At 41.0% G+C, this 27,732-nt stretch overlaps 1 protein-coding gene across 1 annotated transcript in view; it reads left to right on the top strand.

Annotated features, from left to right (window-relative positions):
* Window positions 1–27,732, top strand: part of POLR3B (RNA polymerase III subunit B) — a 148,496-nt gene that overhangs the window by 108,156 nt on the left and 12,608 nt on the right. Inside the window, exons 24-25 of the mRNA XM_003269962.4 lie at window positions 25,091–25,194; window positions 25,788–25,954. Of these exons, the coding sequence (XP_003270010.1) occupies window positions 25,091–25,194; window positions 25,788–25,954 (271 nt within the window). The remainder of the gene's footprint in view (window positions 1–25,090; window positions 25,195–25,787; window positions 25,955–27,732) is intronic.

Raw genomic sequence — 27,732 nt, forward strand, 5'->3', positions numbered from 1 at the left:
GCGGTGTTTGGTTTTCTGATCTTGTGATAGTTTGCTGAGAATGATGGTTTCCAGCTTCATCCATGTCTCTGCAAAGGACATGAACTCATCCTTTTTTATGGCTGCATAGTATTCCATAGTGTATATGTGCCACATTTTCTTAACCCAGTCTATCATTGATGGACATTTGGGTTGGTTCCAAGTCTTTGCTATTGTGAATAGTGCCGCAATAAACATACGTGTGCATGTGTCTTTATAGTAGAATGATTTGTAATCCGTTGGGTATATGGGATTGCTGGGTCAAATGGTATTTCTAGTTCTAGATCCTTAAGGAATCGCCACACTGTCTTCCACTATGGCTAAACTAATTTACACTCCCACCAACAGTGTAAAAGTGTTCCTATTTTTCCATAACCTCTCCAGCATCTGTTGTTTCCTGACTTCTTAATGATCGCCATTCTAACTGGCATGAGATGGTATCGCATTGTGGTTTTGATTTGCATTTCACTAATAACTAGTGATGATGAGAATTTTTTCATATGTCTGTTGGCTGCATAAATGTCTTCTTTTGAGAAGTGTCTGTTCATATCCTTTGCCCATTTTTTGATGGGAGTTGTTTGCTTTTTTCTTGTAAATTTGCTTAAGTCCTTTGTAGATTCTGGATATTAGCCCTTTGTCAGATGGATAGATTGCAAAAATTTTCTCCCATTCTGTAGTTTGCCTGTTCACTCTGATGATAGTTCCTTTTGCTATGCAGAAGCTCTTTAGTTTAATTAGATCCCATTTGTCAATTTTGGCTTTTTGGTGTTTTAGACATGAAGTCTTTGCCCATGCCTATGTCCTGAATGGTATTGCCTAGGTTTTCTTCTAGGATTTTTATGGTCCTAGGTCTTATGTTTAGGTCTTTGATCCATCTTGAGTTGATTTTTGTATAAGGTGTAAGGAAGAGGTCCAGTTTCAGTTTTCTGCATATGGCTAGCCAGTTTTCCCAACACCATTTATTAAATAGGGAATCTTTTCCCCATTGCTTGTGTGTGTCAGGTTTGTCAAATATCAGATGGTAGTAGATATGTGGTGTTATTTCTGAGGCCTCTGTTCTGTTCCATTGGTCTATATATCTGTTTTGGTACCAGTACCATGCTGTTTTGGCTACTGTAGCCTTGTAGTATAGTTTGAAGTCAGGTAGCATGATGCCTCCAGCTTTGTTCTTCTTGCCCAGGATTGTCTTGGCTATGCAGGCTCTTTTTTGGTTCCATATGAACTTTAAAGTAGTTTTTTCCACGTCTGTGAAGAAAGTCAGTGGTAGCTTGATGGGGGTAGCATTGAATCTATAAATTACTTTGGGCAGTAAGACCATTTTCCTGATATTGATTCTTCCTATCCATGAGCATGGAATGTTTTTCCATTTGTTTGTATCCTCTCTTATTTCCTTGAGCAGTGGTTTGTAGTTCTCCTTGAAGAAGTCGTTCACATCGCTTGTAAGTTGGATTCATAGGTATTTTATTCTCTTTGAAGCAATTGTGAATGGGAGTTCACTCATGATTTGGCTCTCTGTTTGTCTGTTACTTATGTGTAGGAATGCTTGTGATTTTTGCACATTGATTTTGTATCCTGAGACTTTGCTGAGGTTGCTTATCAGCTTAAGGAGATTTTGGGCTGAGATGATGGGGTTTTCTAAATATACAATCATGTCATCTGCAAACAAAGACAATTTGACTTCCTCTCTTCCTATCTGAATATACTTTATTGCTTTCTCTTGCCTGGTTGCCCTGGCCAGAACTTCCAACACTATGTTGAATAGGAGTGGTGAGAGAGGGCAACCCTGTCTTGTGCCAGTTTTCAGAGGGAATGCTTCCAGTTGTTGCCCATTCAGTATGATATTGGCTGTGGGTTTGTCATAAATAGCTCTTATTATTTTGAGATACGTTCTGTCGATACCTGGTTTATTGAGAATTTTTAGCATGAAAGGCTGTTGAATTTTGTCAGAGGCCTTTTCTGCATCTATTGAGATAATCATGTGGTTTTTGTCATTGGATCTGTTTATGTGATGGGTTACGTTTATTGATTTGTGTATGTTGAACCAGCCTTGCATCCCAGGGGTGAAGCTGACTTGATTGTGTTGGAAAAGCTTTTTGATGTGCTGCTGGATTCGGTTTGCCAGTATTTTATTGAGGATTTTTGCATTGATGTTCATCAGGGATATTGGTCTAAAATTCTCTTTTTTTGTTGTGTCTCTGCCAGGCTTTGGTATCAGGATGATGCTGGCCTCATAAAATGTGTTAGGGAGGATTCCCTCTTTTTCTATTGATTGGAATAGTTTCGGAAGGAATGGTACCAGCTCCTCTTTGTACCTCTGGTAGAATATGGCTGTGAATCCATCTGGTCCTGGACTTTTTTTGGTTGGTAGGCTATTATTGCCTCAATTTCAGAACCTGTTATTGGTCTATTCAGAGATTCAACTTCTTCCTGGTTTAGTCTTGGGAGGGTGTATGTGTATAGGAATTTATCCATTTCTTCTAGATTTTCTAGTTATTGTGTAGAGGTGTTTATAGTATTCTCTGATGGTAGTTTGTATTTCTGTGGGATTGGTGGTGATATCCCCTTTATCATTTTTTATTGCATCTATTTGATTCTTCTCTCTTTTCTTCTTATTAGTCTTGCTAGTGGTGTATCTATTTTGTTGATCTTTTCAAAATACCAGCTCCTGGATTCATTGATTTTTTTGATGGGTTTTTTCTGTCTCTATCTCCTTCAGTTCTGCTCTGATCTTAGTTATTTCTGCTAGCTTTTGAATTTGTTTGCTGTCGCTTCTCTAGTTCTTTTAATTGTGATGTTAGGGTGTTCATTTTAGATCTCTCCTGCTTTCTCCTGTGGGCATTTAGTGCTATAAATTTCCCTCTACACACTGCTTTAAATGTGTCCCAGAGATTCTGGTACGTTGTGTCTTTGTTCTCATTGGTTTCAAAGAACATCTTTATTGCTGCCTTCATTTCATTATTTACCCCATAGTCATTCAGGTGCAGGTTGTTTAGTTTCCATGTAGTTGTGTGGTTTTGAGTGAGTTTCTTAATCCTGAGTTCTAATTTGATTGCGCTCTGGTCTGAGAGACAGTTTGTTGTGATTTCTGTTCTTTTACATTTGCTGAGGAGTGTTTTACTTCCAATTATGTGGTCAGTTTTAGAATAAGCACAATGTGGTGCTGAGAAAAATGTATATTCTCTTGATTTGGGGTGGAGAGTTCTGTAGATGTCTATTAGGTCCATTTGGTCCAGAGCTGAGTTCAAGTCCTGTATATCCTTGTTAAGTTTCTGTCTCATTGATTTGTCTAATATTGACAGTGGGGTGTTAAAGTCTCTCATTATTATTGTGTGGGAGTCTAAGTCTCTTTGTAGGTCTCTAAGAACTTGCTTTATGAATTTGGGTGCTCCTGTATTGGGTGCATATATATTTAGGATAATTAGCTCTTCTTGTTGAATTGACCCCTTTACCATTATGTAATGGCCTTCTTTGTCTCTTTTGATTTTTGTTGGTTTAAAGTCTGTTTTATCAGAGACCAGGATTGCAACCCCTGCTTTTTTTGTTTCGTTTTGTTTTCCATTTGCTTGGTAGATCTTCCTCCATCCCTTTATTTTGAGCCTGTGTATGTCTTTGCATGTGAGATGGGTCTCCTGAATACAGCACACTGATGGGTCTTGACTCTTTATCCAATTTGCCAGTCTGTGTCTTTTAATTGGGGCATTTAGCCCATTTACATTTAAGGTCAATATTGTTATGTGTGAATTTGATCCTGTCATTATGATGCTCACTGGTTATTTCACCTGTTAATTGGTGCAGTTTCTTCATAGCATCGATGGTCTTTACAACTTGGCATGTTTTTGCAGTGGCTGGTACCGGTTGTTCCTTTCCATGTTTAGTGCTTCCTTCAGGAGCTCTTGTAAGGCAGGCCTGGTGGTGACAAAATCTCTCAGCATTTGCTTGTCTGTAAAGTATTTTATTTCTCCTTCACTTATGAAGCTTAGTTTGGCTGGATATGAAATTCTGGGCTGAAAATTCTTTTCTTTAAGAATGTTGAATATTGGCTCCTACTCTCTTCTGGCTTGTAGGGTTTCTGCAGAAAGATCTGCTGTTAGTCTAATGGCCTTCCCTTTGTGGGTAACCCGACCTTTCTCTCTGGCTGCCCTTAACACTTTTTCCTTTATTTCAACTTTGGTGAATCTGACAATTACGTGTCTCAAGGTTGCTCTTCTCGAGGAGTATCTTTGTGGTGTTCTCTGTATTTCCTGAATTTGAATGTTGGCCTGCCTTGCTAGGTTGGGGAAGTTCTCCTGCATAATATCCTGAAGAGTGTTTTCTAACTTGGTTCCATTCTCCTCATCACTTTCAGGTACAGCAATCAAACATAGATTTGGTCTTTTCACATAGTCCCATATTTCTTGGAGGCTTTGTTCATTTCTTTTCACTCTTTTTTCTCTAATCTTGTCTTCTTGCTTTATTTCATTAATTTGATCTTCAATCACTGATATCCTTTCTTCCACTTGATCGAATCGGCTGTTGAAGCTTGTGTATGCTTCACAAAGTTCTCCTACTGTGGTTTTCAGTTCCATCAGGTCGTTTAAGCTCTTCTCTACACTGGTTGTTCTAGTTAGCCATTTGTCTAACCTTTTTTCAAGGTTTTTAGCTTCTTTGCGATGGGTTAGAACATGCTCCTTTACGTTGGAGAAGTTTGTTATTACGGACCTTCTGAAGCCTACTTCTGTCAACTCGTCAAACTCATTCTCCATCCTGTTTTGTTCCCTTGCTGGCGAGGAGTTGTGTTCCTTTGGAGGAGAAGAGGCGTTCTGGTTTTTGGAATTTTCAGCCTTTCTGCTGTGGTTTCTCCTCATCTTTTTGTGGTTTTATCTATGTTCGGTCTTGATGTTGGTGTCCTATGGATGGGGTTTTGGTCTGGATATCCTTTTTGTTGATGTTGATGCTATTCCTTTCTGTTTGTTAGTTTTCATTCTAACAGCTGCAGGTCTGTTGAAGTATGCTGGAGGTCCACTCCAGACCCTGTTTGCCTGGGTATCACCAGTGGAGGCTGCAGAATAGCAAATATTGCTCCCGTCTGGAAGCTTCGTCCCAGAGGGGCACCCACCTGTATGAGATGTCTGTTGGCCCCTACTGGGAGGTGTCTCCCAGTCAGGCTACACGGGGGTCAGGGACCTACTTGAGGAGGCAGTCTGTCCGTTATCAGAGCTTCAGCGCCGTGCTGGGAGAACCACTGCTCTCTTCAGAGTTGTCATGCAGTGACGTTTAAGTCTGGAGAAGCTGTCTGCTGCCTTGCCCCCAGAGGTAGAATCTAGAAAGGCAGTAGGCCGTGCTGAGCTGAGGTGGGTTCTGCCCAGTTTTAGCTTCCCTGCTGCTTTGTTTACACTGTGAGCATAGAACTGCCTCCTCAAGCCTCAGCAATTCCCCCTGCCATGCTCCACCGTCCCAGGTTGATCTCAGACTGCTGCGCTAGCAGTGAGCAAGGCTCCATGGGCATGGGACCTGCCAAGCCAGGCACAAGAGGGGATCTCCTGCTCTACTGGTTGTGAAGACCGTGGGGAAAGCACAGTATTTGGGCAGGAGTGTACCTCTTCTCCAGGTACAGTCACTCATGGCTTCCCTTGGCTACGAAAGGGAAATCCCCTGACCCCTTGCACTTTCCGGGTGAGGCGACACCCCACCCTGCTTCAGCTCGCCCTCTGTGGGCTGCACCCACTGTCCAACCAGTCTCAGTGAGATGAACCAGGTACCTCAATTGGAAATTCAGAAATCACCTGTCTTCTGTGTCAATCTCCCTGGGAGCTATACACTGGAGCTGTTCCTATTTGGCCATCTTAGACGCAACCAGTCTCCACTAAACTTCCTGAAGGCAGAGACTATGTCCTTGTATTTTCCATAAAGCCCAATAAGGCCTTTCTCATAGCAGACACTTAATAGATAGTAGATAATAGGTGAATTCATAATGTATATGAGTGAATGAATTAATAAATTGGAGGTAGGGGAAGTGACGGGTGTAGATTCTCTACTGTTGATGGATTGATTTTATTCAGGTTTTAATCTGTCCGCTACGTGTGAGTACATGTATGTGTATAGACAAAGCAGGGTTTTTTTTTGTTTTTTTTTTGGAGACAGAGTCTCACTCCGTCACCCAGGCTGGAGTGCAGTGGCTCGATCTCAGCTCGATGCAAGCTCCACCTTCTGGGTTCAAGCGATTCTTCTGCCTCAGCATCTCCCATTAGCTGAGACTACAGGCGTGCACCACCATGGCTGGCCAATTTTTAGTATTTTTAATAGAGATGGAGTTTCACCATATTGCCCAGGCTGGTCCCAAATTCCTCAGCTCAGGCAATCCATCCACCTCAGCCTCCCAAAGTGCTGGGATTACAGACGTGAGCCACCGTGCCTGGCCAAAGCAGTGCTTTTAAAAATGAAAACAACACACCTAATTAGTAAGCTCCTGAAAATACAGACGTCTAGATAAAATGTGAGGAAGGTCTTTGTGCTATAGCATTTTTTCAAACTGTTAATATGATTGGCATAATGTTCATTAACAGGCATGGTTTCTAATTTGCAGTGATCTGAAACAGCAGATTTTAGAGAACTGTTCATTGTTAGGAGAGCTTTGACTTGTACGTCTTTTTACGAAACTGAAGGAGTCCTCCTGGGTCTAGCTGACCTTTCCCTTGTAGTGAGGAGTTTGTCTTGCTACTTTTTTTTTTTTCCAGATGCCTTTTAATCCAAGGGTAAAAACCTTCTGATTAGGCTAGATTCCCTTGATAGTCCCTTCTCTTACAGCTTCATCAAATTTATGTTAGAAAGATTGGGGAAAAAACAAGCAAACAAGCAAAAAGTAGGTAGTGTAAACTTTAACAGAGTAATAGAAGGATTGACATGGGACTCGTAACTGGACATAATTTTTATTTCTCTGAAGTATAATTTTATTAAATAATAAATGCACATGGTTTTAAAAGGTTAAACAGAACAAGAAAAGTTCTTTGTACAAAAAAAACCATCAGTCCTTGTCTCTCCTCCTGACCTAGCTTTGGCTAGGTATAAAATCCTAGGTTGAAAATTGTTTTCCCTAAGGATTTTAGTGGCCTTGCCACATGATCATCTAAATTCCATGTAAATTGTAATGTCACTCTTCCTCCTGGTTTTTTTGTACCCTGTTTCTCTTTTTCCCTCCTTACCTCCCTCCTACTTTGTTCCTTTCTCTCTGGAAGCTTTTACTATCTTCTTCCCTTCTTGACATTATGAAATTTCATAGGCCCTTTTTTTCATTCCTTGTGCTGGGAAATTGGACACCGTCGCATTCTGGAGGTTTAAGTTCCTTCAGTTCTAGGACATTTTCTTGTATTTATTTAGTTAATAATTTCCTCTTCCTCATTTTCCCCGTACACTTTCTGGTTTTCTTAGTGGTCAAATATTGGAACTTCCAGATTGATGCTCTAGTTTTCTTATCTTTTTGCCTTCTACTTGTTTTTCTTTTTAGGAGATTTGATCAGTGTTATTTTTCAGATTTTTTAAACCTATCATATTTTACATTTCTAATTAAATGTTTGAAGTTAACTTATATTCTTTCTCTCTCTCTCTTTTTTTTTTTTGAGACAGAGTCTTGCTGTGTCACCCAGGCTGGAGTTCAGTGGCACAATCTCAGCTCACTGCAAGCTCTGCCTCCTGGGTTCATGCCGTTCTCCTGCCTCAGCCTCCTGAGTAACTGAGACTACAGGCGCCCGCCACCACGCCTGGCTAATTTTTTATGTTTTTTTAGTAGAGACTGGGTTTCACTCTGTTAGCCAGGATGGTCTCGATCTCCTGACCTCGTGATCCGCCTACCTTGGCCTCCCAAAGTGCTGGGATTACAAGCGTGAGCCACTGCACCCGGCCTATTCTTTCTCTTATAGCAAGAAGTATGTATTTTTAGTTTTCTTTGAGTTTTAATTTTTTGGTTTTTCTTTTTTCTTTTTAGTTTTCTTCTGTTTCTAATTTTCTTTCCTTCCTTCCTTCCTTCCTTCCTTCCTTCCTTCCTTCCTTCCTTCCTTCCTTCCCTCCTTCCCTCCTTCCTTCCTTCTCTCCTTCCTTCTTTCCTTCCTTCCTTCCCTCCTTCCTTCCCTTCTTCCCTCCTTCTTTCCTTCCCTCCATTCCTCCCTCCCTCCCTCCCTTCTTCCTTCCTTCCTTCCTTCCTTCCTTCCTTCCTTCCTTTTTGCAATATCTTGCTCTGCTCTGTCACCCAGGCTGGAGTGCAGTGGCACAATCACAGCTCACTGCATCCTCAGCCTCCTGGGCTCAAGCGATCCTTCCATTTCAGCCTCCTGAGTAGCTGGACTACAGGCATGCACCACCATGCCTGGCTAATTTTTGTTTTTGTTTTTTGTTTTTTTTTATTATTATTATTTGTAGAGACTAGGTATTGCCATATTACCCAGGCTGGTCTCAAACTCCTAGGCTCAAGTGATCCACCTGCCTCAGCTTCCCAAAATGGCATTTGAACCTTGGGATTACAGATGTGAGATTACAGGCATGAGCCACTGTGCCTGGCCGTTTCTATCTCTTGATAGGGTTTTCCTCTCCTATTTGTTTTAGTGTCTGATTTGTTGTTGGAGGCTTTCCTCTAATACCTGGTATACTCCTGAACCCTAGAAAGCATTTGAAAGCTCTGTGTGCCACGGATAGAACTTGTTGACTAGTGAATACCATTATAGGGTGGTCAGGTAGTGAACCACTTTATTGTTGGTGCCATTCAGTTTCAACATACTAGGATCTTTCTAACTCCTGCCTGAAGGTTGGAGCTGGGAATGAGGGTGGAACAGTGCTTAAGGCTGTCAGCTGACCTCCAAGAGTCAGGCAGGGGCAGGGGCTGGAGCTCATTCTTCAGTGCATAGACTTTAATTCCTCTGTATCAGGCTTTTGACCAGCCCACCCTCTGCTGCGCTTGCTACCCTTGGGAAGTACTCAAGTATGGTTACTCAAGTACTCAAGTAATGGTTACTCAAGTAAGGGTTAGGGGAGAAGTGTAGTTTCCTGGCTGTATGGACTAGGGAATACAGAGAACTGACAATTTCTTATATAGACTTTTATTTATACAAATATTTGTTAAGTATCTTCTGCATGTCTGGTACTATTCTAGGCTCTGGTGACAAGCAGTAAACAAAATAGATTAAAGTTCCAACCCTTGTGGGGCTTGTGCTCTTGTGGGCAAGAAGGAAAATAGTAAGTGCTGAGGGAATGATGTGTCGTGAGATGAGAAAAGATTGAAAGCTGGGAAAGGGGATGGGAAGCATGTGAGGGGAGGGTGTGCGGTTAGTGATTCGAAGTTTAGGCAGAGTGACTAGGGAACAACACCATGTTGAAAAGATGGCATTGAGTAAAGACCTGAGAGAAGTAAGGGGGTGAGCCCTCTCTGGCTGAAGAGCATTTGGGGTGAAGGCTTTGCGGCTGTAGCTCACGTAATAGAAGACCAGCAAGGAGGCCCCATAGCTGGAGCAGAGTGAGAGGTGAGGAGGTAGCCATGAGGCTCATAGGTCACTGCAGGAACTTTGGCTTTTATTCTGAGGGAGAGGGAAGCCACTGGAGAGGGGTTTGAGCTGGTGAGAGAGATGATCTGACTGACACACTGGCTGCTGTGTTGAAAGAAACTGCAGTGGTGCCAGTTCAAAAGCTACGTGAGAGTTGGAGGTGGGCTGGAAAAGCATAACAATGAGGAATTGGTGAGAAGGGATCAGAGTCTGGACACATTTTGAAAGTAGAGTTCCTGGAATTGCTGATGGATTGGGCAGCTTTGACTCAGTCCTCTTGCTTTCAGCTTCGCACCTCACGCTGCCTTTTGCGATACTAGTACTTCGTGTCTCTGTCTTCTGAGCCTTCCCAGGAATTGGGTGGGTAAGTGGGGGTGGCACCAAAGGCTACATCAACTCACCTCTTCACACCTCATCTGCAGAGACTTAGGATTACTCTTCTGTTACTTTTCTTTCCTCTCTTTATCAGCTTTCAGAGTTGTAGAATTATCTCATGCCCACTGATACCACTGTGCCCATTCTTTCTCCTTACACATAGGTTTACACCTTAATTTTTTTTTTATTTTTTTTATTTTTATTTTTTTGAGACGGAGTCTCGCTCTGTCGCCCAGGCTGGAGTGCAGTGGCGCAATCTCGGCTCACTGCAAGCTCCGCCTCCCGGGTTCACGCCACTCTCCTGCCTCAGCCTCTCCGAGTAGCTGGGCCTACAGGCGCCCGCCACCACACCCGGCTAATTTTTTGTATTTTTAGTAGAGACGGGGTTTCACCGTGGTCTCGATCTCCTGACCTCGTGATCCGCCCGCCTCGGCCTCCCAAAGTGCTGGGATTACAAGCGTGAGCCACCGCGCCCGGCCTTAATTTTTTTTAAACTCAGTGAGGTTTAGAGAAGCGGTGTTGATAAACACATGTGTTTCATCTGTCATGTTTAACTAGAAATCTGTTTATTATTTGAGAATATTGAACACAAGAATGTTTAGTGAGTATGCGTGATTTTTTTCAATGCAACTTATAGAACTGAAAATTATTTTAATAAAAGATGAGAAAGATTTTTAGAGCACTAACCTTTTGTCTCCTAACCAGAGCGTTGCCTCTAAGACTTCTTGGGTTTTTTTTTTTTTTTTTGTCTATTTTAATCAATTCTAAGATTGAAAATTAATTTTAAAATGTTTAAAGCTCACACCCTGAGAATTATGACATAAATGCTAACTAACAATCATCAGAGAAGCATTAATCTTAGTTTGTCAGCTCTTATCTGAAAATAATTTATCTTTCTTCTGGATCATTGTTGTAACTAAGGTCTACAACTTTGATCCTCTTCTTGAGTATCACCCATCTGAAGCCAGAGGCATGACAGTAGCAAAAGTCTATTTTTTGAAATTTTATAAATAAAATTCTAAAGATTCAAAGATACCAATAGTTTTGTTAAAATAATTGTGTATGTTGTTAAATATCCAGAATACCTTGTTGGCTAAGTTAGTATATTATTCCATTCTCACACTGCTATAAAGAAATACCTCAGACTGGATAATTTATAAAGAAAAGAGGTTTAACTGGCTCACAACTCTGCAGGCTGTACAGGAAGCATGGCTGGGGAGGCCTCAGGAAAGCTACCATCATGGCAGAAGGCGAAGGGGAAGCAGGCACATCTTACACGGCCAGAGCAGGAGGAATAGAGAGAAGGGGAAGGTGCTACACACTTTCAAACAAGCAGTTCCCATGAGAACTCACTCACTATCATGAGAACAGCAAGGGGGAAATCCACCCCATGATCCAGTCTCCTCCCACCAGGTCCCTCCTCCAACACTGGGGATTTGACATGAGATTTGGGTGGGGACACAAATCTAAACCATATCACTTAGGTAAGTATATTTTAGGTTCATTGAGATTAGGAAACATGCCCTGCTGATTTACTTAACCCTAAAACACCCAGCATAGCACTTCGCATATAATATGGTATCCACTTAGGAGGTTTGAGGAATCCTTTATTAAATAAAGAATTTTACGTATTCATTGGTCTTGTTGGAAATTGTACTGACATAACAAGCCAAACTCATTACTCCCAGAATAAATGTAATTTATTCTTCCTAGTAAGTACCAGAAATGAGATGCCTCATTTTTATCTAAACTGGCACCAGGAGTTTCAACACCTGAGACTCATAGCTCCCCAACCCTAACTGATCACACAGGCCCACTAAAGCTTCTTCAACCATGATAGCTAAATATAGTCATCACTCAGTATATGCTGGGAATTGGTTCCAGGACCCCTGCACATATTCAAGTCCCACAGTTGGGGCTTTAAAACCCAAATATATGAAAAGTTGTCCCTCTGTGGAGAAGGGCTCACATTCCACAAATGCTGTATTTTCGATTCACATTTCATTGAAGAAAAATCCCCATATAAGTGGACCTGCACAGTTAAGACCTGTGTTATTCAAGGGTCAACTGTATACATGCCCACCCACATCCATCCCAGGCACAAATGAGAACCTGCCTTGACAGCCCCGGGGAAACCTATTCGGTCATATTTAGGTTACTGTTCTGGGCTCAACACTGTGTGGGGCACTTTAGGGGATAGAAAATAAATGAATCCCTTGACTAATGCCCATGAGGAGTTGACTGACACCTGAAGCAAAAAGATGGATACGAAGGATTACATAGTTAAATGCTAAATTATATGGGAGAAACCACTAAAAATATAGAAGTTTAGAGTTTACCATAGATAGGAATAGAATCTTAGAGTTTGAAAAGTCCGTTTAGAAAAAAGTCCAGTCTAAATCCATCTTCTAGTATAAGAGTTCTTTTTAGATTATCTTTGGCAGATGATTTTCCATGTTGATTGTGGCCTGTGAAGGGAGGCCCTTGCTATTTTCTGAGGTAGCCTCTTCTGTAGTAGCACTGTTCTGATGGTTTTCTTGAGTCAGAAGTGCTCAAGAGTTAGTAAGAGTGCTCAAGAGTCTGTAAGTTACTGCAGTTAGTCCTGCCTTGTCTTGTGGGCCATACTGAATGAACACATTACCATTTCATCACAGCCATCCTCTGTTCAGTATTTAAAGAAAGCCCTCGGATGGAGGAAAAGTATAGCAGAGAGAGAAGGGTCTTGAACTCCAACTAGGTGAGCTATTTTGTCCCTTTATGCCTTGGCCTCCTTGATACTAATGTGTAAAAGCAGGGAACACAGTGCCTGATGCACAGGCAGGAGGCAGTAAAGGTGAGCTGCGGGCAGGTCTGTCTTGGGTCTTCTCTTGCAGGCTGCCTGGTAAAGGAAGGCCTCAGAGACTAGATGGGGTTCAGGCTTAGAGGGCTTTGATAAAGATGTGAAAGAAAAACAAGGGGCAGCAGAGAAGAGCAAATGAATGGACTTGACTGACTGAAATAAAGACAGCATAAAGAAGAAAAACCACAGGGACTGTGGTTTTAATCCTTGTAAACGATGGCACCAATCACAAAGCATTTGTGTCTCATTGACTTGAGATGATGAGATGATGAAAGATCATCTCCAGTGCTTATGTTGTTGATTAATCCATCCGTTTGAGCTTTCACTGTGTGCCAAGCACTGTTCTAGATACTGGAAATACAGAGGTAAACAAGACTGATGGGGTCTCTGTTCTTCCAGGGTTTGTGTTCTCCTTGAGGAGGAAACAGACAAAAAAGAAGTAAACAAAAATATAAACCCCAACTACTTAGTAGGCTGAGGCAGGAGGATCTCTTGAGCCCAGGAGTTTGAGACCAGCCTGGGCAGTATAGCAAGACTCCATTTCAAGAAAAAAAAATGTGTAAACAAAAATATAAACAGAATAATTGAAGGTAATGGTAAGTGCCATATATGAAGAATGATGTAAAAGAGTGGATGGTTTAGCGGTGGGGGTGTGTACTTTAGATGATGATCAGGAACAGCCTCTTGGAGGAAGCAACATTAAGCTGAGACATGAAGGATACAAAGGAGCCAGCTGAGCAAAAGTCTGGGAGGATTTAGTTATAGGCAGAGAGAACCATTAGGGTAAGAGTTCTGAGGCACGAATAAGCTTGGTATATTCAAGGAACAGAAAAAAGGCCAGTCCGGGCAGGCATATGCCTGACAAGGATCATAGTATGAGACTTGGGGAGTGAGAGAAAGAGGATGGGGGCATATCCTATAGGGCCTTTTGGCTAAACGAAAGGAGATTGGACTTTACTCCAGATATGCTGGGAACCAACAGAACTGTTGGATGGTGGGTGTCTTGGTCCATTTTCTGCTGCTATGACAAAATACCACTGACTGGATAATTTATAAAGAAAAGAAGTTTATTTGGCTTATGGTTCTAAAGACTTGGAAGTGGAGGAGTATGGCACCAGCATCTGGAGAGTATCAACCCGTGGCAGACAGGCAGAGGGGCAGGAGAGCTTGCTTTTATAACCAAACCAGTCCTGACATAACTAACCCATGTCTGTAATAATGACGTTAATCCATTCGTGGGAATGGAGTCCTTGTGACCTAACCACCTCTTAAAGGCCCCATATCAATTAAATCTCAACATGAGTTTTGATGGGTACATACAAACCATAAAAATGAATGTAAGCAAAGGAGTGACAAGATCTAACTTACAACTTCTAGAGCTCACTGTGGATTCTGTATGAAAAGTGGATTGGAATGGGCAAGGAAGGGGGCAGGGAGACCATTGCAGTGGTCCAGGCAAGAAAGGGTGGTGGCTTGGACTAGGACAGCAGCAGTGGAAAAATAGAGAGAAGTGACTGGATTCTGGACATACTCTGGAGATACAGCCAACAGGACTTGCTTGTGGCTTGGGTGGATGTTGCAAGAGGAAAAGACAGGAGTTGAGGATGAAGTTTGTGGCCTGAGCAACTGATAATGCTATTTACCAAGATGGGATCGATTGGGTAAAGAATCGCTTTTTTGGCATTCGACAAGGGCAGAGGTTGAGAGTTTGGGCCTCGGGTTGAGATGATTAGACTCCAAGTGAAGATATAGGTTGGCAATTGGGTATAGAGTCTAGAGCTCCAGGGAGAGATTTGAGCTAGAGAAAAAATTGAGGAATCATTTGAATGCTGTTTATCTCCACATTTATAGTATTTTACTTTTTGTGTATTGATCATTTATAAGCACTTTTATCAATATTTCATCCTTTAACTGGTACAGTTCCAGTTTGTGTTGTTATTCCTACTATAAAGAGTAAGGAAATTGGCTGGGCACAGTGGCTCACGCCTGTAATCCCAGCACTTTGGGAGGCCGAGGCGGGCGGATCACGAGGTCAGGAGATCGAGACCGTCCTGGCTAACATGGTGAAACCCCGTCTCTACTGAAAATACAAAAAAATTAGCCGGGCGTGGTGGTGGGTGCCTGTAGTCCCAGCTACTAGGGAGACTGAGGCAAGAGAATGGCGTGAACCCGGGAGGCGGAGCTTGCAGTGAGCTGAGATTGAGCCACTGCACTCCAGCCTGGGGGACAGAGGGAGACTCCGTCTCAAAAAAAAAAAAAGAGTAAGGAGATTGAGGCTCAGGGAGGTGAGTAGCATGCCTCCTACAGCTTAGTGCTGGCAGAGCCCACGTTTGAATCCAGGATTTTGATTCTGAGCATATTGCCCATTTGGTTAAATCTGGTTAAAGGTGGCTCTTTTCTCTTCTTATATCTTACTCTGCTCCTGAGATTGCCATATTCCCAGAGATTTCTCACTGGAAAGACACTACCTTTCCTGAGGATGAATCCTGCTGTTTCTTAGTATTATTTCTGTCTCCTCCTTAAGATGGACATCTTCTCAAAATTCCCATTCTTCCTGGATAAGCAGCTTTACAGCTGCCACAAATCCAGAATAAATACTACCCTCATACAGAGTGTCGCACAAATGCCTGCCAAAGCCCCATATTAAGATGTACTCCTAAAATAAAGCTGTATTTTCTGGTGTCCCTTTCCTTCTAAAATCAGCTTATTGTAAAACACTATCCCCACTCCCTTCTTTAACTGGTCCTCTGGTCAGGCTTTAGTGGCCTTGTGTAAAATTCAGAATCTATCAGGATTTCAAGCAGATGTAAAAGGAAGTAAATTTTTGAGCCCTCAACTTTGACAGTTCTCCCTATTTATTTGGCTAGATGTGATAGTAAAAGCCACAAAAAGAGGGCACTTGAAGAAAATGTTTTGGCCACAGTGATTACAGTTAGTGCACTTGGAACCTTCACATGCCAGGCACAGATGGCAGGTGTCTATAAGGAGCCACACAATAACCCAGCCCTTAGTGTGGGCCCTAAGGGGGACTGCATCAGGCCTAAACGAGTTAGATATTGGCAAGTAAAATGTGAGCGAAACAGAAAATGTAGTCCACAACATCAGTTATGCTATTTGTAGTTGTCATGAAATGAGCTGGTAAAAATTTCAAAGTGTTGAGTTTTCAGGGTATATGTGTCACAGCACGATTCCTGCAGAGATTTGTTTGTTTGTTTGTTTGTTTCTGTTTTGGCCCAGATACATGCCAGAATAAGAGCAGTGGTTGGTTGAACTTAGTTTTTAATCCTGAGATGTAGAATTGTTTGGAAATCCTGTTTTTTCTTTTGTGGCATCTCCTGCAAGTTGACACATATGTATTATCTATGAGAAAATTTAAAAATTATTTTGATTTAGTATACCTTTGTGCACGTTCTTTTTCTGTCTCCATTTAGAGCATTAAATGTGTTGTTCTGGGTGTTTAGAAAGTAACATGGCCCTGCAGATTGTCTGATTTTTGTCTTTTCTTAAAAGCTTACTTTGACAAAGCTGTTGTTAGGGATTCTTTTTGTATATGAATTGTGTGTAGATGACATTTCTGTGCCCAATGCCTCTTCAGATATCCTCTCTAACAATTAAAGGAGACTTGAAAATTTAGTTTCACAGAACATGTGCATCTGTCCCACTCAAGCCTGATCACTTCAAAGGTGGTAGGATAATTAGTAGCTAAATGAAACAAACGTGAAGAGGAAACGGAACAGTGGTAGTTACGTGCTGCATGTGATCACAGAGCTCATGGAGAAGACTGAAGGGGGCAGAACGCATGGGTAAACTGGAATAAGCGAGTCAATACTGAGTGGTTGGGAATCAACATCAGTGCTGCATGGTAAGCAAAGATTGAATGCAATTGGTCAGAGAAGGCCCACTGGAGAAGTGAAAATGTTTTATCAGTTACAGAGGTGACAGATCCAATAAGCAGCATTACCCTCTGTAACCTCAAAAGTGGAGGAGGACTAAGCAGAGAACCAAATAATGAGGAACCATGTTTTGTAAAGAAGGTGGCGTCACAATTAACATAGATTACTGTGGGCTCAGAAGCAGGCAGGATTCACTCACAGTGTACTTTGTAGATGAGGGCATTTAAATACAGTCTTCTACTGAGACATTCAAAGAATCTTAATGAAGTACAACCTTCCTTTGGGCATTGTCAGTTATATATCTTATCAGTAAATGTGCAGTGAATCTGCGCCCCCCAAAAGAGCTGGACCTTTGATCAAGAATCTCTAGAGCCGTTCATCCTTTAGTAGTATGCAAAATGCTGGCCAAGGTGAAATTATTTAGTAATAACGTTCTACACACCAAAGTTGTGAATTTGTCGTTTGTTTATTTACAAAGGCAGGAAAGTTCAGTTTTGTTTTAAATTCATTTGGGGAGAAATATGTAAACCCTGAAGTCTTGAGCTCATTTCCCAAGTGGTCTAGACTTCTAGGTATTTTTGAATGAAGCCATGACTTATCTGGTTGAGGCATAGTGATGTTCTAAAGGGAAAACAGAGCTGAACACGGGTGTGGAATGTTCTATGTGTCGCTGTATATTCTAATCATTTTTATAGGTAGAGGTAAAGATAGGAAGAGACATTCACATATGCTGATTGAAATTAAGTTTGGAATTAGACTTTCTATTAAAATCAAAATAACATATGTAAGCCTCTTCAACTGTGTCGTAAATTCTAATGGAGGGAACTCATCAAGGGCAAATATTTTTATCTTGAGCCTTGTTTTCTGTGATGATTAGTGCATTTATTAGAAGATTGACTACTCCTTTTAAAAAAAAATCTTTAACAAAAATTATCTGACAGCCCAAGGAATTCTCAAGTTAAGTTCCATTTCAGGGTTCAGGCAAACCAAATTATTGTATTTCCAGATTTCCTCTTCTTTTGCTGCCATTCACAATGAAGGAGGAAAAAGCGGACTCCTTTGATGTGGAGAGAAAAAAAAAAAAAAGCAATATATCACTTCCCTGAAAGAACATTTCTCAGTCTCTCATGTGAAAAAGGATTAGCACCTCCAACAAAGGTCCTGTGGATCACAGCATCGGGCAGCAATACCAAGCAGTACTCCTAAGGAGAGGAAAAACTGTATTTGAGCAAGAGTGTTTGTCCTGGCAAACAGAAGCTTTTTAATAACTGCAAATCTGAGATAATGGCATACACTCCCTAAATCCTTAAGGACCAGACAGCTAGTTTAAATGGAGTGAAGTCAACTTTTGTTTTACAATAGAAGTCTAGTCTTATCAAAATATAGTTTTTTTCACTTAATGGTTTAGTCTACCCATCTGTGGTTGATAAGGATTATGCGTATATGGATAAAATCATTTGGAAGATTCATCTTTGACCCTCTCTTATACAAAAAAAGTTCCATTATAAGGTCACTTGCTTCCGTTTTGCACTAATAAGTTATTCAATAACCTGCAGAATTAATGTATTAAGATTTTGATTGAATGTTTCTTAGAAGAAAAGAAAACCTGCCCTGACTTTCCAACACATTAAAGAATCCTTTTACAGTAGATATAAAGAGGCTGTGGGAAGTAAGAAAATGGTAATTCATGCGTGATGGAAAAGCCAAGGAGAAAGTTTATCTGTTAAACAAGGTTTGGTTTAAAAGTTTGGTTTTGCTAGACCTTCATTTGTTAGTCCTTTTTTCTGTATTATGCTTTCTAAAATTGAGACAGTGAAAAGAACCTGATTTAAAGTAATAATAATAATACCTTGTATCATGTAGTACTTGAGACTGTGTAAAATCCTCTCTGCAAGTCCACAGCTTTAAACAGTCTGGATAGCTTTGGCTCTCTACTTTGCTTGATCCTGCTTGAATGGAAGTTTCTAAGTGGGAGGGGAGAAGGAGGCTGGTAGGGCTATCCGTATGAGCCCCATCATAAGGTGTATGATGCCAAACGATCCATCAGAGTTTCAGTCTAAAACCAAAACTCTAGCAGCTCTTACTTTAATGTTATTAAATCAGGGTTTCTTCGTCCACACAGATACATTATTGGAAGAAGATTTTATGGAATTGGCTTTTTTTAGGAACAAATTTTGGTCTTCAGTAGCTCGCCAGTAACCCTCTGACCTTTCAGTAAAAATCCACCTAAAGCTTTGAAATTAGGGTATTTAGTGTTTTATGGTCCAGAATAAAAATCTCCAATTCTGTTTCCAAATAGTGTAGCCTCAACACATTTTATTAAGCTCTTGACACATTCAGCCGTGTGTATTTTGTAAAGTTCCTATGGTTATTGTTTTACAATAGCTGCTTGCAAAAGCATTGTAAGGGTTTCAATTAATCAGCCCTTTGTGCGCTTCAGACTATGCAAATTTATCACATCAAACCATTCAACTGCTCATGGGAAAGCCGTGTAAAAACTGTATTGTCTTCTAGCGCCTCCTCTCATTTAGAGTGATGTTTTAATAAGAAAGCTAATCAAGTTTTCTTATGCATTATTTATCTGTTAACATGTAAGGAAGAGCCGAATTAAAATTATGTCAACCGGGATATGGCAAGTGATGTGATGGATCTGGAAATGATTCAACAACAGAACAAAGCCAATATGATTCAACAGTTTTTGTCTACTCCCCTCCCTCTGGGGATTATTTAAGGTGGTGGTGTGAAAAATAAAAGGAGGTTAATTTGATAGCTGGAAAAGGGGAGGGGAAGAAAGGAATAACCACCTGTGTTAGCCTTAACATTTTGATTTAGAGATTTCATTTCTGAATGTATAAAGGCTCATTGAGATGAGTTTACTCAAAGCAAACCATTTCTTAATAGGAACAGTCAAACTTGAAAGCATTCCTACTGCTTCTTTGGCCCCATTTACCACCATATTCATCAGCAGTAAACTATTCCCCAATAGATATCTGCAACCCCAGGCCTCGTGAAAGTTATCAGGAGACAGTGTCTTGATGATGTTAGATGACCTGCACAACCCAGGAAGGAGTGATCTGCTTTTCTGCCTCTCCAGCCAAAGTTAGTGCAACTGCAACTGCTCCTTCTATTCATTAAGTTGGTCTCCTTTGCTTTGCTAGTTTGCTTCCTGCTGAGAGTAATTAGGTTTCTTATATAATAATAATTCCTTGTATTTAGATGCAGCCTTTCTCTAAGGACCTTAAAGTACCTCTCAGACATTAGCTCATCTGTTCTTCTAACACAATTGCCTCATGAGATAGGTGCTAATTATTCCTGTTACAAAGAGCAAACAACTAAGGCTCACCAGAAAGTGGTGCTTCCCCCCCACCCCCAAGGTAACACATCAGTGGAACAGTGTTGAGTCAAATTAAAGTCACCCAATTCCTCGATTCGCCTGCTCTACATAGGTCTAAGAGTCCAAGGGGTGATGAATTTTTTACAGACGGCATTTCCCCCACGTTTATAAACCTCACTAATACTGGGCACTGGTTGAGTGTTCATCCCTTACTAAACATGGCTCTCTTCTTGCACTGTGACTGATGGAGAAAAACCATAGCATCATTTCACCATTCAGTGTAAAGAGTATAAAACTGTGCAGAATAAATAGCCTTGTCCAACGGCTGAGTATCTGCAGAAAGTAAAAGGAGGTAATTTAGACTTTGATTAGGATTATTTCAGCAAACCATCCTGCCAGATGTGCTCCGCATCATTTAGAGCATTAGAAAGTGGCAAGCTGAATTGTATAAATGTATACAATATATTTACAAAGTTTTCAGTATTCACTCAGATGACTCGACATAAGCTACCTCCCCGCCTATCTGGAGTTGGGGCCCTGAACCTCTCTACTTCTGCAGCAATTGAGGGAAATGATTCTTTTTCTCTTTCCTCACTCAGAAAAGGAAGAGTAAATAATATATATTAACCTCAGAGGGGTAAATTTAATTCAAATGTGATTACACTTAGAAGGTAGACTTGCTAAATAAAAATGTAAAAATTAAAGCAGACTGTGATATTAAAACGAGAACTGGCCATCAACAAAATTGAAACAATTTACTAGTCAGGTCTCAACACATTGAGTCACATCAAAAACATCTCTTGAATTAGAGATGGCATTACAATTGTCTTCTGCAGTTGCCATTTGCTTTCCTGTCTTCATATGCTACTAGAATGCGTTAATTTTTCTTACCGTTTTTTCTTCTTTTTTTACCTTTTTTTTTTCCTGTTTGAGTTAAGATAGTCCATTACACAGAGACAGTACACTAAAACCAGTATTTTTTAAAGGCCAAAAATGACTTTTGAAAAAGTCAGTTGCCGTTTAGAATTAGGAATACTTTTTAAGCCATGGTGGCTCACGCCTCTAATCCCAGCCCTTTGACTTGAGTCCAGGAACTTGAGACCAGCCTGGGCAACATAGTGAGACCTCATCTCTTAAAAAAAAAAAAAAATTAAAAATTAGCTGGACGTGGTGGCACACAGCTGGGTGTGGTAGTCCCAGCTACTAGGGAGGCTGAGGTGGAAAGATCACTTGAGTGAGCCATGATTGTGCCACTGCACTCCAGCCTGGGCAAGAGAGTGAGACTCTGTCTAAGAAAAGAAAAAATAAATATTTTTAAAGACAATCAAATGATTCCTGAGATTAACTTGACTTTTCCTGAGCAAACCTATTCTTAAATGATTTCTATGTTGTTCTGTGAAGCCTTGGAAATAGAAATAACAAATTGATGTAGGAGCCAGCAGTGTCTGGAGCATGATACAGAGAGCTGTGATAGTGGATGTCAGAAGTGCCTCTCCTGAGTAGATTGGCAGTCAGATTTAGACTCCCTAAATTCTTCCCCTTTACAACTAGAAATTAAGATGGATGGTGATGGAATAATATTTTGTTGATTGGGGTATCGGCAGTCCCTTTCTCCTCTAACTTTCTGTGTTTCTATTTTTTTTCTTACTATCTATTTGCATTTGTTAAAAGTTCTATACTGTAGTCTGTGGTCCGATTCCCATTTGGCCCTCCTGAGTGCATTAAATGTTCCTGAGCATGTTAAACTGGTGTATTTGCATTTTATTGCCAGGAGGTTGTGCTGTAAACAATGGGGTTGAGACACCAGCTTGAGCCAGGGGATGAAATTTTATTTTAAAATCCAAAATGCTGTGTAAGCATTTAAGGTATGAATTGGTAATTGTTTCACAACAGCTTCCATTAGATATGGTTTATTTGTAGTCCATCCTTTTTTCAAGGATCCAGGGGAGTGTTAACACACTGAAGCGCACCGCATATCATTTACATTTTAAACCAGTGTTAAGGGAAAAGGACCATAACTTTTAAGATTTCTAAATATTGGAATGGACTTTATGCCTCTGTCCCTGGAGAAAACAGTTTTAATCTTTCATTTGAAAATAAGAAAAGAAACCTTCCCGCTGTGATTAAGGATTTGAATAATTCTGAAACAGAGAAATACTGTTAGAAAAAGAAAAGTCTGGTTCTAAGATTGAGAACTCTCTTTCTACCCCTAATGAATTCAGTAAAATACAAACTTTTAAAAATCATCTGTCTAATTTGAGATTCGAGATCATCAAATTCTGTCTAAATATTTTGTTTTAACTTCTAAGCTCATTATGGTCTCTTTGTGTTAACTTGTATTAAAATCTGTCAGCTATGACTGGTCTCATAAGCACAGTCAGCGGACCAGAATAAGTTAATTATTTACTTGTGTCACTAGTGCTCTTCATCTAATGAAATGCACAGCTGTGTTAGATCTGCAGTTGGATGTGTAGCTTCCATTGTTCCGCAAGTCAGCAGAGGGTAGAAGCCGCAATGATGGAGAGCCCTCAGTTCTTTCTGCTGTTCTGGCTTTCTGTGTCGATTTCATGGATCTTTTATCATTCACTTTCACACAAAACAAACAACACAGGGCTGTCTGCTATGGGAACCATCTTGGCATATAAAAGGGTTTTCAGGGCCTAAAGTAATTTTAAGTCAGCTAAGATTTAATTTTTGACTTACAGGTGCCCTTGGTTCAGATATTGCCAAAGCAGTTCCTATAATGAAAGGAAAAAAATCTGAAAGCTACTTATGTGCATTTTTTAAACAAAATGTCAGAAGAGGGCTGATAAGAAAACAACTTCCCAGAAGGAAGCTCTGCACTAAATATTACTAATCAAATTTCAAGCAAAGATATTAGAGATTCACATTTCAGTGGAACGAGCACTTTTTTCATGTTAATAACATAATAAAGTTGAATTTGCTTAATTAAATGTGTCAATTAAAACTGAAAACACAAAATGTAAGTCATCTCTGTCCTCACCCACCCCCAATATAAGTACGTCATGCTTCCTTGGTCAGTTTCTGCACCTCCTGCCCCTCTCTCCCACCTTCTCTTGATGGAGAGTGGACAGGCAGCTTCCTCCTGAGCAGACGCCGGCCTCCTCCTGCGAACTGCGGCTTAAGGGGTGCCGAGTTTTCTCTTTGGTTTTGTTTTTTCAGAGGTATAGCTGAACCCTCCGTCTCCTCACCAGCCAAAATTACATTCTCACCAGAGCTCGTCCCAGAACCGGCCCCTTTAGGGATTGCCGTTTTTAACATTTTGTTCACTGCTGAACAATGTTGTTGTCGGTGCACCTAGATTTACAATTTGATCTCTTTCAAAGTAGATTTCCCAGTAGTCCTAGGGTTTTGTCAGATAATTTCAGTGTGGATAAGATGGATTTTTGGAGGGAAGAAAGAAGGGTCACACACTCTGCTTGATTGAAATTCTAACACATTGTAGCTGAATTTGAAATAAAGTGAACTGAATGATTGTTTCTGTTCTTCATGTAGGAATGCTTATATTTATAATAAACAATACCATTTTAACCCAAAAGCCAATTTAAACTAACTATATGCTCTAGAATTCAGCTCCACAATATCCATATTGTTGGCAGCTACGAGAAATAAGAATATTAATAACCAGTATTGCATGGGCAAATGGCATTCTTTTTCTTTTGACTTTAGCTCCTGGTGATTATAACAAATCACAAACTATTGAAATAGTTTGAATAATTACATAGAGTCAAATTCAATGAAATATTTGAGAACAGTTTCTTTGCAATAGGGGCAGATAGTTAATAACTTTACACACAGAGAAAAGGAATTTTATCTTTTACTACCAATGTAAAAGCGTTTGTTTTCTTAGTCCAATGCCACTGTACATTAGTTTTCTGATTCCAAATTATGGAGGGTGTAGTTAACAATCTAACTTCTATTCCTACTCCTCGTCCCAAGAAAAAGAAATTAGAGGAATGAAAAACTATTTAGCAACAAAATCCCCTATAGGTTAGAATAATATTAAGGGAATTAATTTAAGAGAATATTAGTAGTGCATAGAGTTGGTAGATTTTTGTTTTGTTGTTTTCATTCTTAGAATTCCATTTCTAATTCTAGCCTTTTTTTTCCAAGAACAATTTGGTATTTAATTTTCTTGTTCAACTTTACAAGTTCAATCAAAGATCACTTTCCTAATGGGCTGTAAGCTATAGGAATTAAAATTCCTTTGGGCAGTTGGCTGGGCGCGGTGGCTCACGCTTGTAATCCCAGCACTTTGGGAGGCCGAGGCGGGCGGGTCACGAGGTCAGAAGATCGAGACCACGGTGAAACCCCGTCTCTACTAAAATTAGCCGGGCGTGGTGGCGGGCGCCTGTAGTCCCAGCTACTCGGAGAGGCTGAGGCAGGAGAATGGCGTGAACCCGGGAGGCGGAGCTTGCAGCGAGCCGAGATCGCGCCACTGCACTCCAGCCTGGGCGACAGAGCAAGACTCCGTCTCAAAAACAAAAACAAACAAACAAAAAAATTCCTTTGGGCAGTTTAGACTCAGCCAGGGAAGCCCTGGCAAAAATCAGCCAACCAGCCAGAGCACTGCAGCCTACAGGTAGACCTGTTAGCACATCAGTCACACACAGGTACTTCTTGTCACTGGTTTTTCAAACCACATTGTAAGCACACCCCTCATCCAATCATTTCTGTGTTTGGGGATCAGAGAACTTGGATTCCTATAACTTGGGTGCAGAACCCAGCAGATCACGAACTAGCTAATGAAGAGCAAAACTGCTGCTGACTTAAAGCTTCAGGGATGGCCGCAGGCCTGGGGTCCAGTGAAGCCGCTGCTCTTCAGTCTCTGTGGCACAGGAGGGTGGGCAGGCAGCCCGACAGCACCATTGTGTGCCATGCCAGCAGCACAGTCCACAGGCTGCAGTGCCTTTCACAAGGAGAGTAATTTTTGAACTGTTTGTCCAGCAGGATTGTTGAAAATCGCTTTTGTTACTCTTGATAGAGGCCATGGGGAAGATTTTAGAGCAGTGGAAATAGAGATAGCAGCGGGGAGATCCCAATTAAGTACCGTATTCTTCCTTTCTGCCAATTTGCTTTATGTGGCATGAAATCTTCTCTCCCCCAGGTGTTTGTGGCTTGATCGTCCCCCAGGAAGACATGCCATTTTGTGATTCTGGCATCTGTCCGGACATCATCATGAACCCACATGGCTTCCCATCACGAATGACGGTCAGTGACCTGTAGGTTTTTCAGAGGCACTGCCTTTAAGGAAGAAGCAGGCAGTTAGTTTAGTTAGAGTGAGTGGAGGTGACGAGGACTCTGAAGCTGTTTTTTCAGGTAGAGCTCTTTTGCCGCTTGCCAGATAAACAGGCTTCCAGCCCCTGACGATTCTGGGCCACTCCCTTCTACAGAAAGAATGAGGAGCACGTCTATACCTCCCTTTGAGAGTGGAGTCTTCTGAGTGATGAATTTACCCCTCAGCAAAAGAGAACCCCTTGTCTTGAACCTAAATGGATCTCCCTTTCAATGATTATTTTTGGTGATCCTGGCGCTCCACCTCTTACCAGCTGTGTGGCCTTGGACAAGTTGCTTATCCTTCCCACACTTCAGTTTCTTCATCTGTAAAATGAAGAAATATAGGACCTATCTCATAGGGGTATTGAGAGGCGTAAAATTAGATCACACATGTCAAGCTTAAATACTGCTTCTATTAATTTATCACTGTTATTAATAGTGGTCGTGGGGAAATGAGCTGGAGATAAATAAGCAGAGAGAGTTTGTGCCACAGGGAGGTGCTCACTTAATTTGTTCACATCCTGCAGGTGGGGAAGCTCATTGAGCTGCTGGCTGGCAAGGCCGGTGTGCTGGATGGCAGATTCCACTACGGCACTGCATTTGGAGGCAGTAAAGTGAAGGATGTGTGTGAGGACCTCGTTCGCCATGGTTATAACTACTTGGGGAAAGACTATGTTACATCCGGCATCACAGGGTAAGCATGCGATTGAGCTATTTTAAAGAAAAAGAATGGTTTTACTAGGATAGGAGAGACAAGGCCTTAAGGTATACTCTATTTAAAGTATACCTTCAGGCAAGCTTGTACAGCCCATGGGCGGCATGTGGCCCAGGACGGCTTTGAATGCGGTCCGACACAAATTCGTAAACTTTTTTTAAAAACATTATGAGAGTTTTTCATGATTTAAAAAAAAAAAAAAATTTTTTTTTTTTTTTTTAAGCTCATCAGCTATCGTTAGTGTTAGTGTATTTTATGTATGGCCCAAGACAATTCTTCTTCTTCCAGTATGTCCCAGGGAAGCCAAAAGATCGGACACCCCTGCCTTAAGGTGTAAGCGTTAAGGCTATATGCCTTAAGCTTTATTTTTTTAAGAAACTGGATACAAGAAAATCTAACTTTAGAAAACTAATAATTGAGGAGTGCTGTTTGTACTGGTAAGATGATAATTTAGAAAGTAGAAAAGATTTTTGGGAGGCCAAGGTGGGTGGATCGCCCAGGAATTTGAGGCTAGCCTGGGCAATATAGTGAGACCTCGTCTCAAAAAATATAAAGTAGAAAAGATTTAATTTACCAAAATATGATTTCTACCCTATGCCTACTTTTAAGGAACACGTCAATTACATATAATGCAAAGTTTTCCTTTAGCTGTTGAACTTTCCCTGCATTTATGTGATGAGTATCAGAATAATAAATGCTTTGACAGATAGACCAAGGCCTAACATTTGTGCATGTGTTCACTAAAGGTGTGGTAAGCACCTACCTAATATGTGCTAGGCACTGAGTATATACGAATAAATATAGTAGACATGGTCCCAGTTCTATGGAGCTGACCGTTTAGGTGTGTTGCTAGACATTAAAAAATAACAGACACAATAGGGCCTACTGTGACCATCTAATTTAAAACTGTAACCCCATACTGCCCATTTGCTGCTTTATTTTCCCTGTAGCACTGACCATTTTCAAATATACTACATAGTAATACTATTGCCTGTCTCCCCAACTAGAATGTAACCTCCGTGAAAGCAGAGCTGGTCTGTTTTGTTTACTGTTCTATTTCCAGGGCATAGCACAGGGCCTGACACACAGCAGGCACTCCGTAAACATTTATTGAAAAAAGGAATGCAGACAAATAAATACAAGTACATATAGCTCTCACCAAAATGAAGACAGAGTGGGTGAGAAGGCCCCTGTGAGGAATTGGATATGATATTTCAGCTGAGAGTTAAAGGGTGAGAAGGATAGGCCATTCGAAGAGTGTTTAATGGAGAGGAAAAGTTATGTTGAACACTTTGCCAGGGAAAGAGCTTGGTAAGTTCAGGGAATAGGAAGAGGCCAGCCTGGCTGCGGTGCAGTGAAGAGGCAGTGCCGGCAGCCCGAGGTGAGGGTGGAGGGGAAGAAGAGCCAGGTGACCAGGCTTGGGAGCTTGTGTTAACCTGTGAGAAACAGATCCCTGCAATGATCGTGAATGACAAGGTTCTGAAGCTGGAATCATCGTGGTTTTTAAAGGATCAAATTAGTTGCCTAAATTAAGACACAATTAGGTATTTAATGCCAAATAAAACTCCAGGACCTAGTGTTTATAGTGTTCTTCTGGGTGTTGTTTTTTGTTTTATAGTTTGGTTTTGGGAGGTTTTTTTTGTTTTTTGGGGTTTTTTTTTTTTTTTTGAGACAGAGCTTCGCTCTTGTTGCCCAGGCTGGAGTGCAATGGCGCTGTCTCAGCTCACTGCAACCTCTGCTTCCCAGGGGGTTCAAGC

Source organism: Nomascus leucogenys, chromosome 10, assembly GCF_006542625.1.
Source record: "Nomascus leucogenys isolate Asia chromosome 10, Asia_NLE_v1, whole genome shotgun sequence".
Taxonomy (NCBI): Eukaryota; Metazoa; Chordata; class Mammalia; order Primates; family Hylobatidae; genus Nomascus; species Nomascus leucogenys.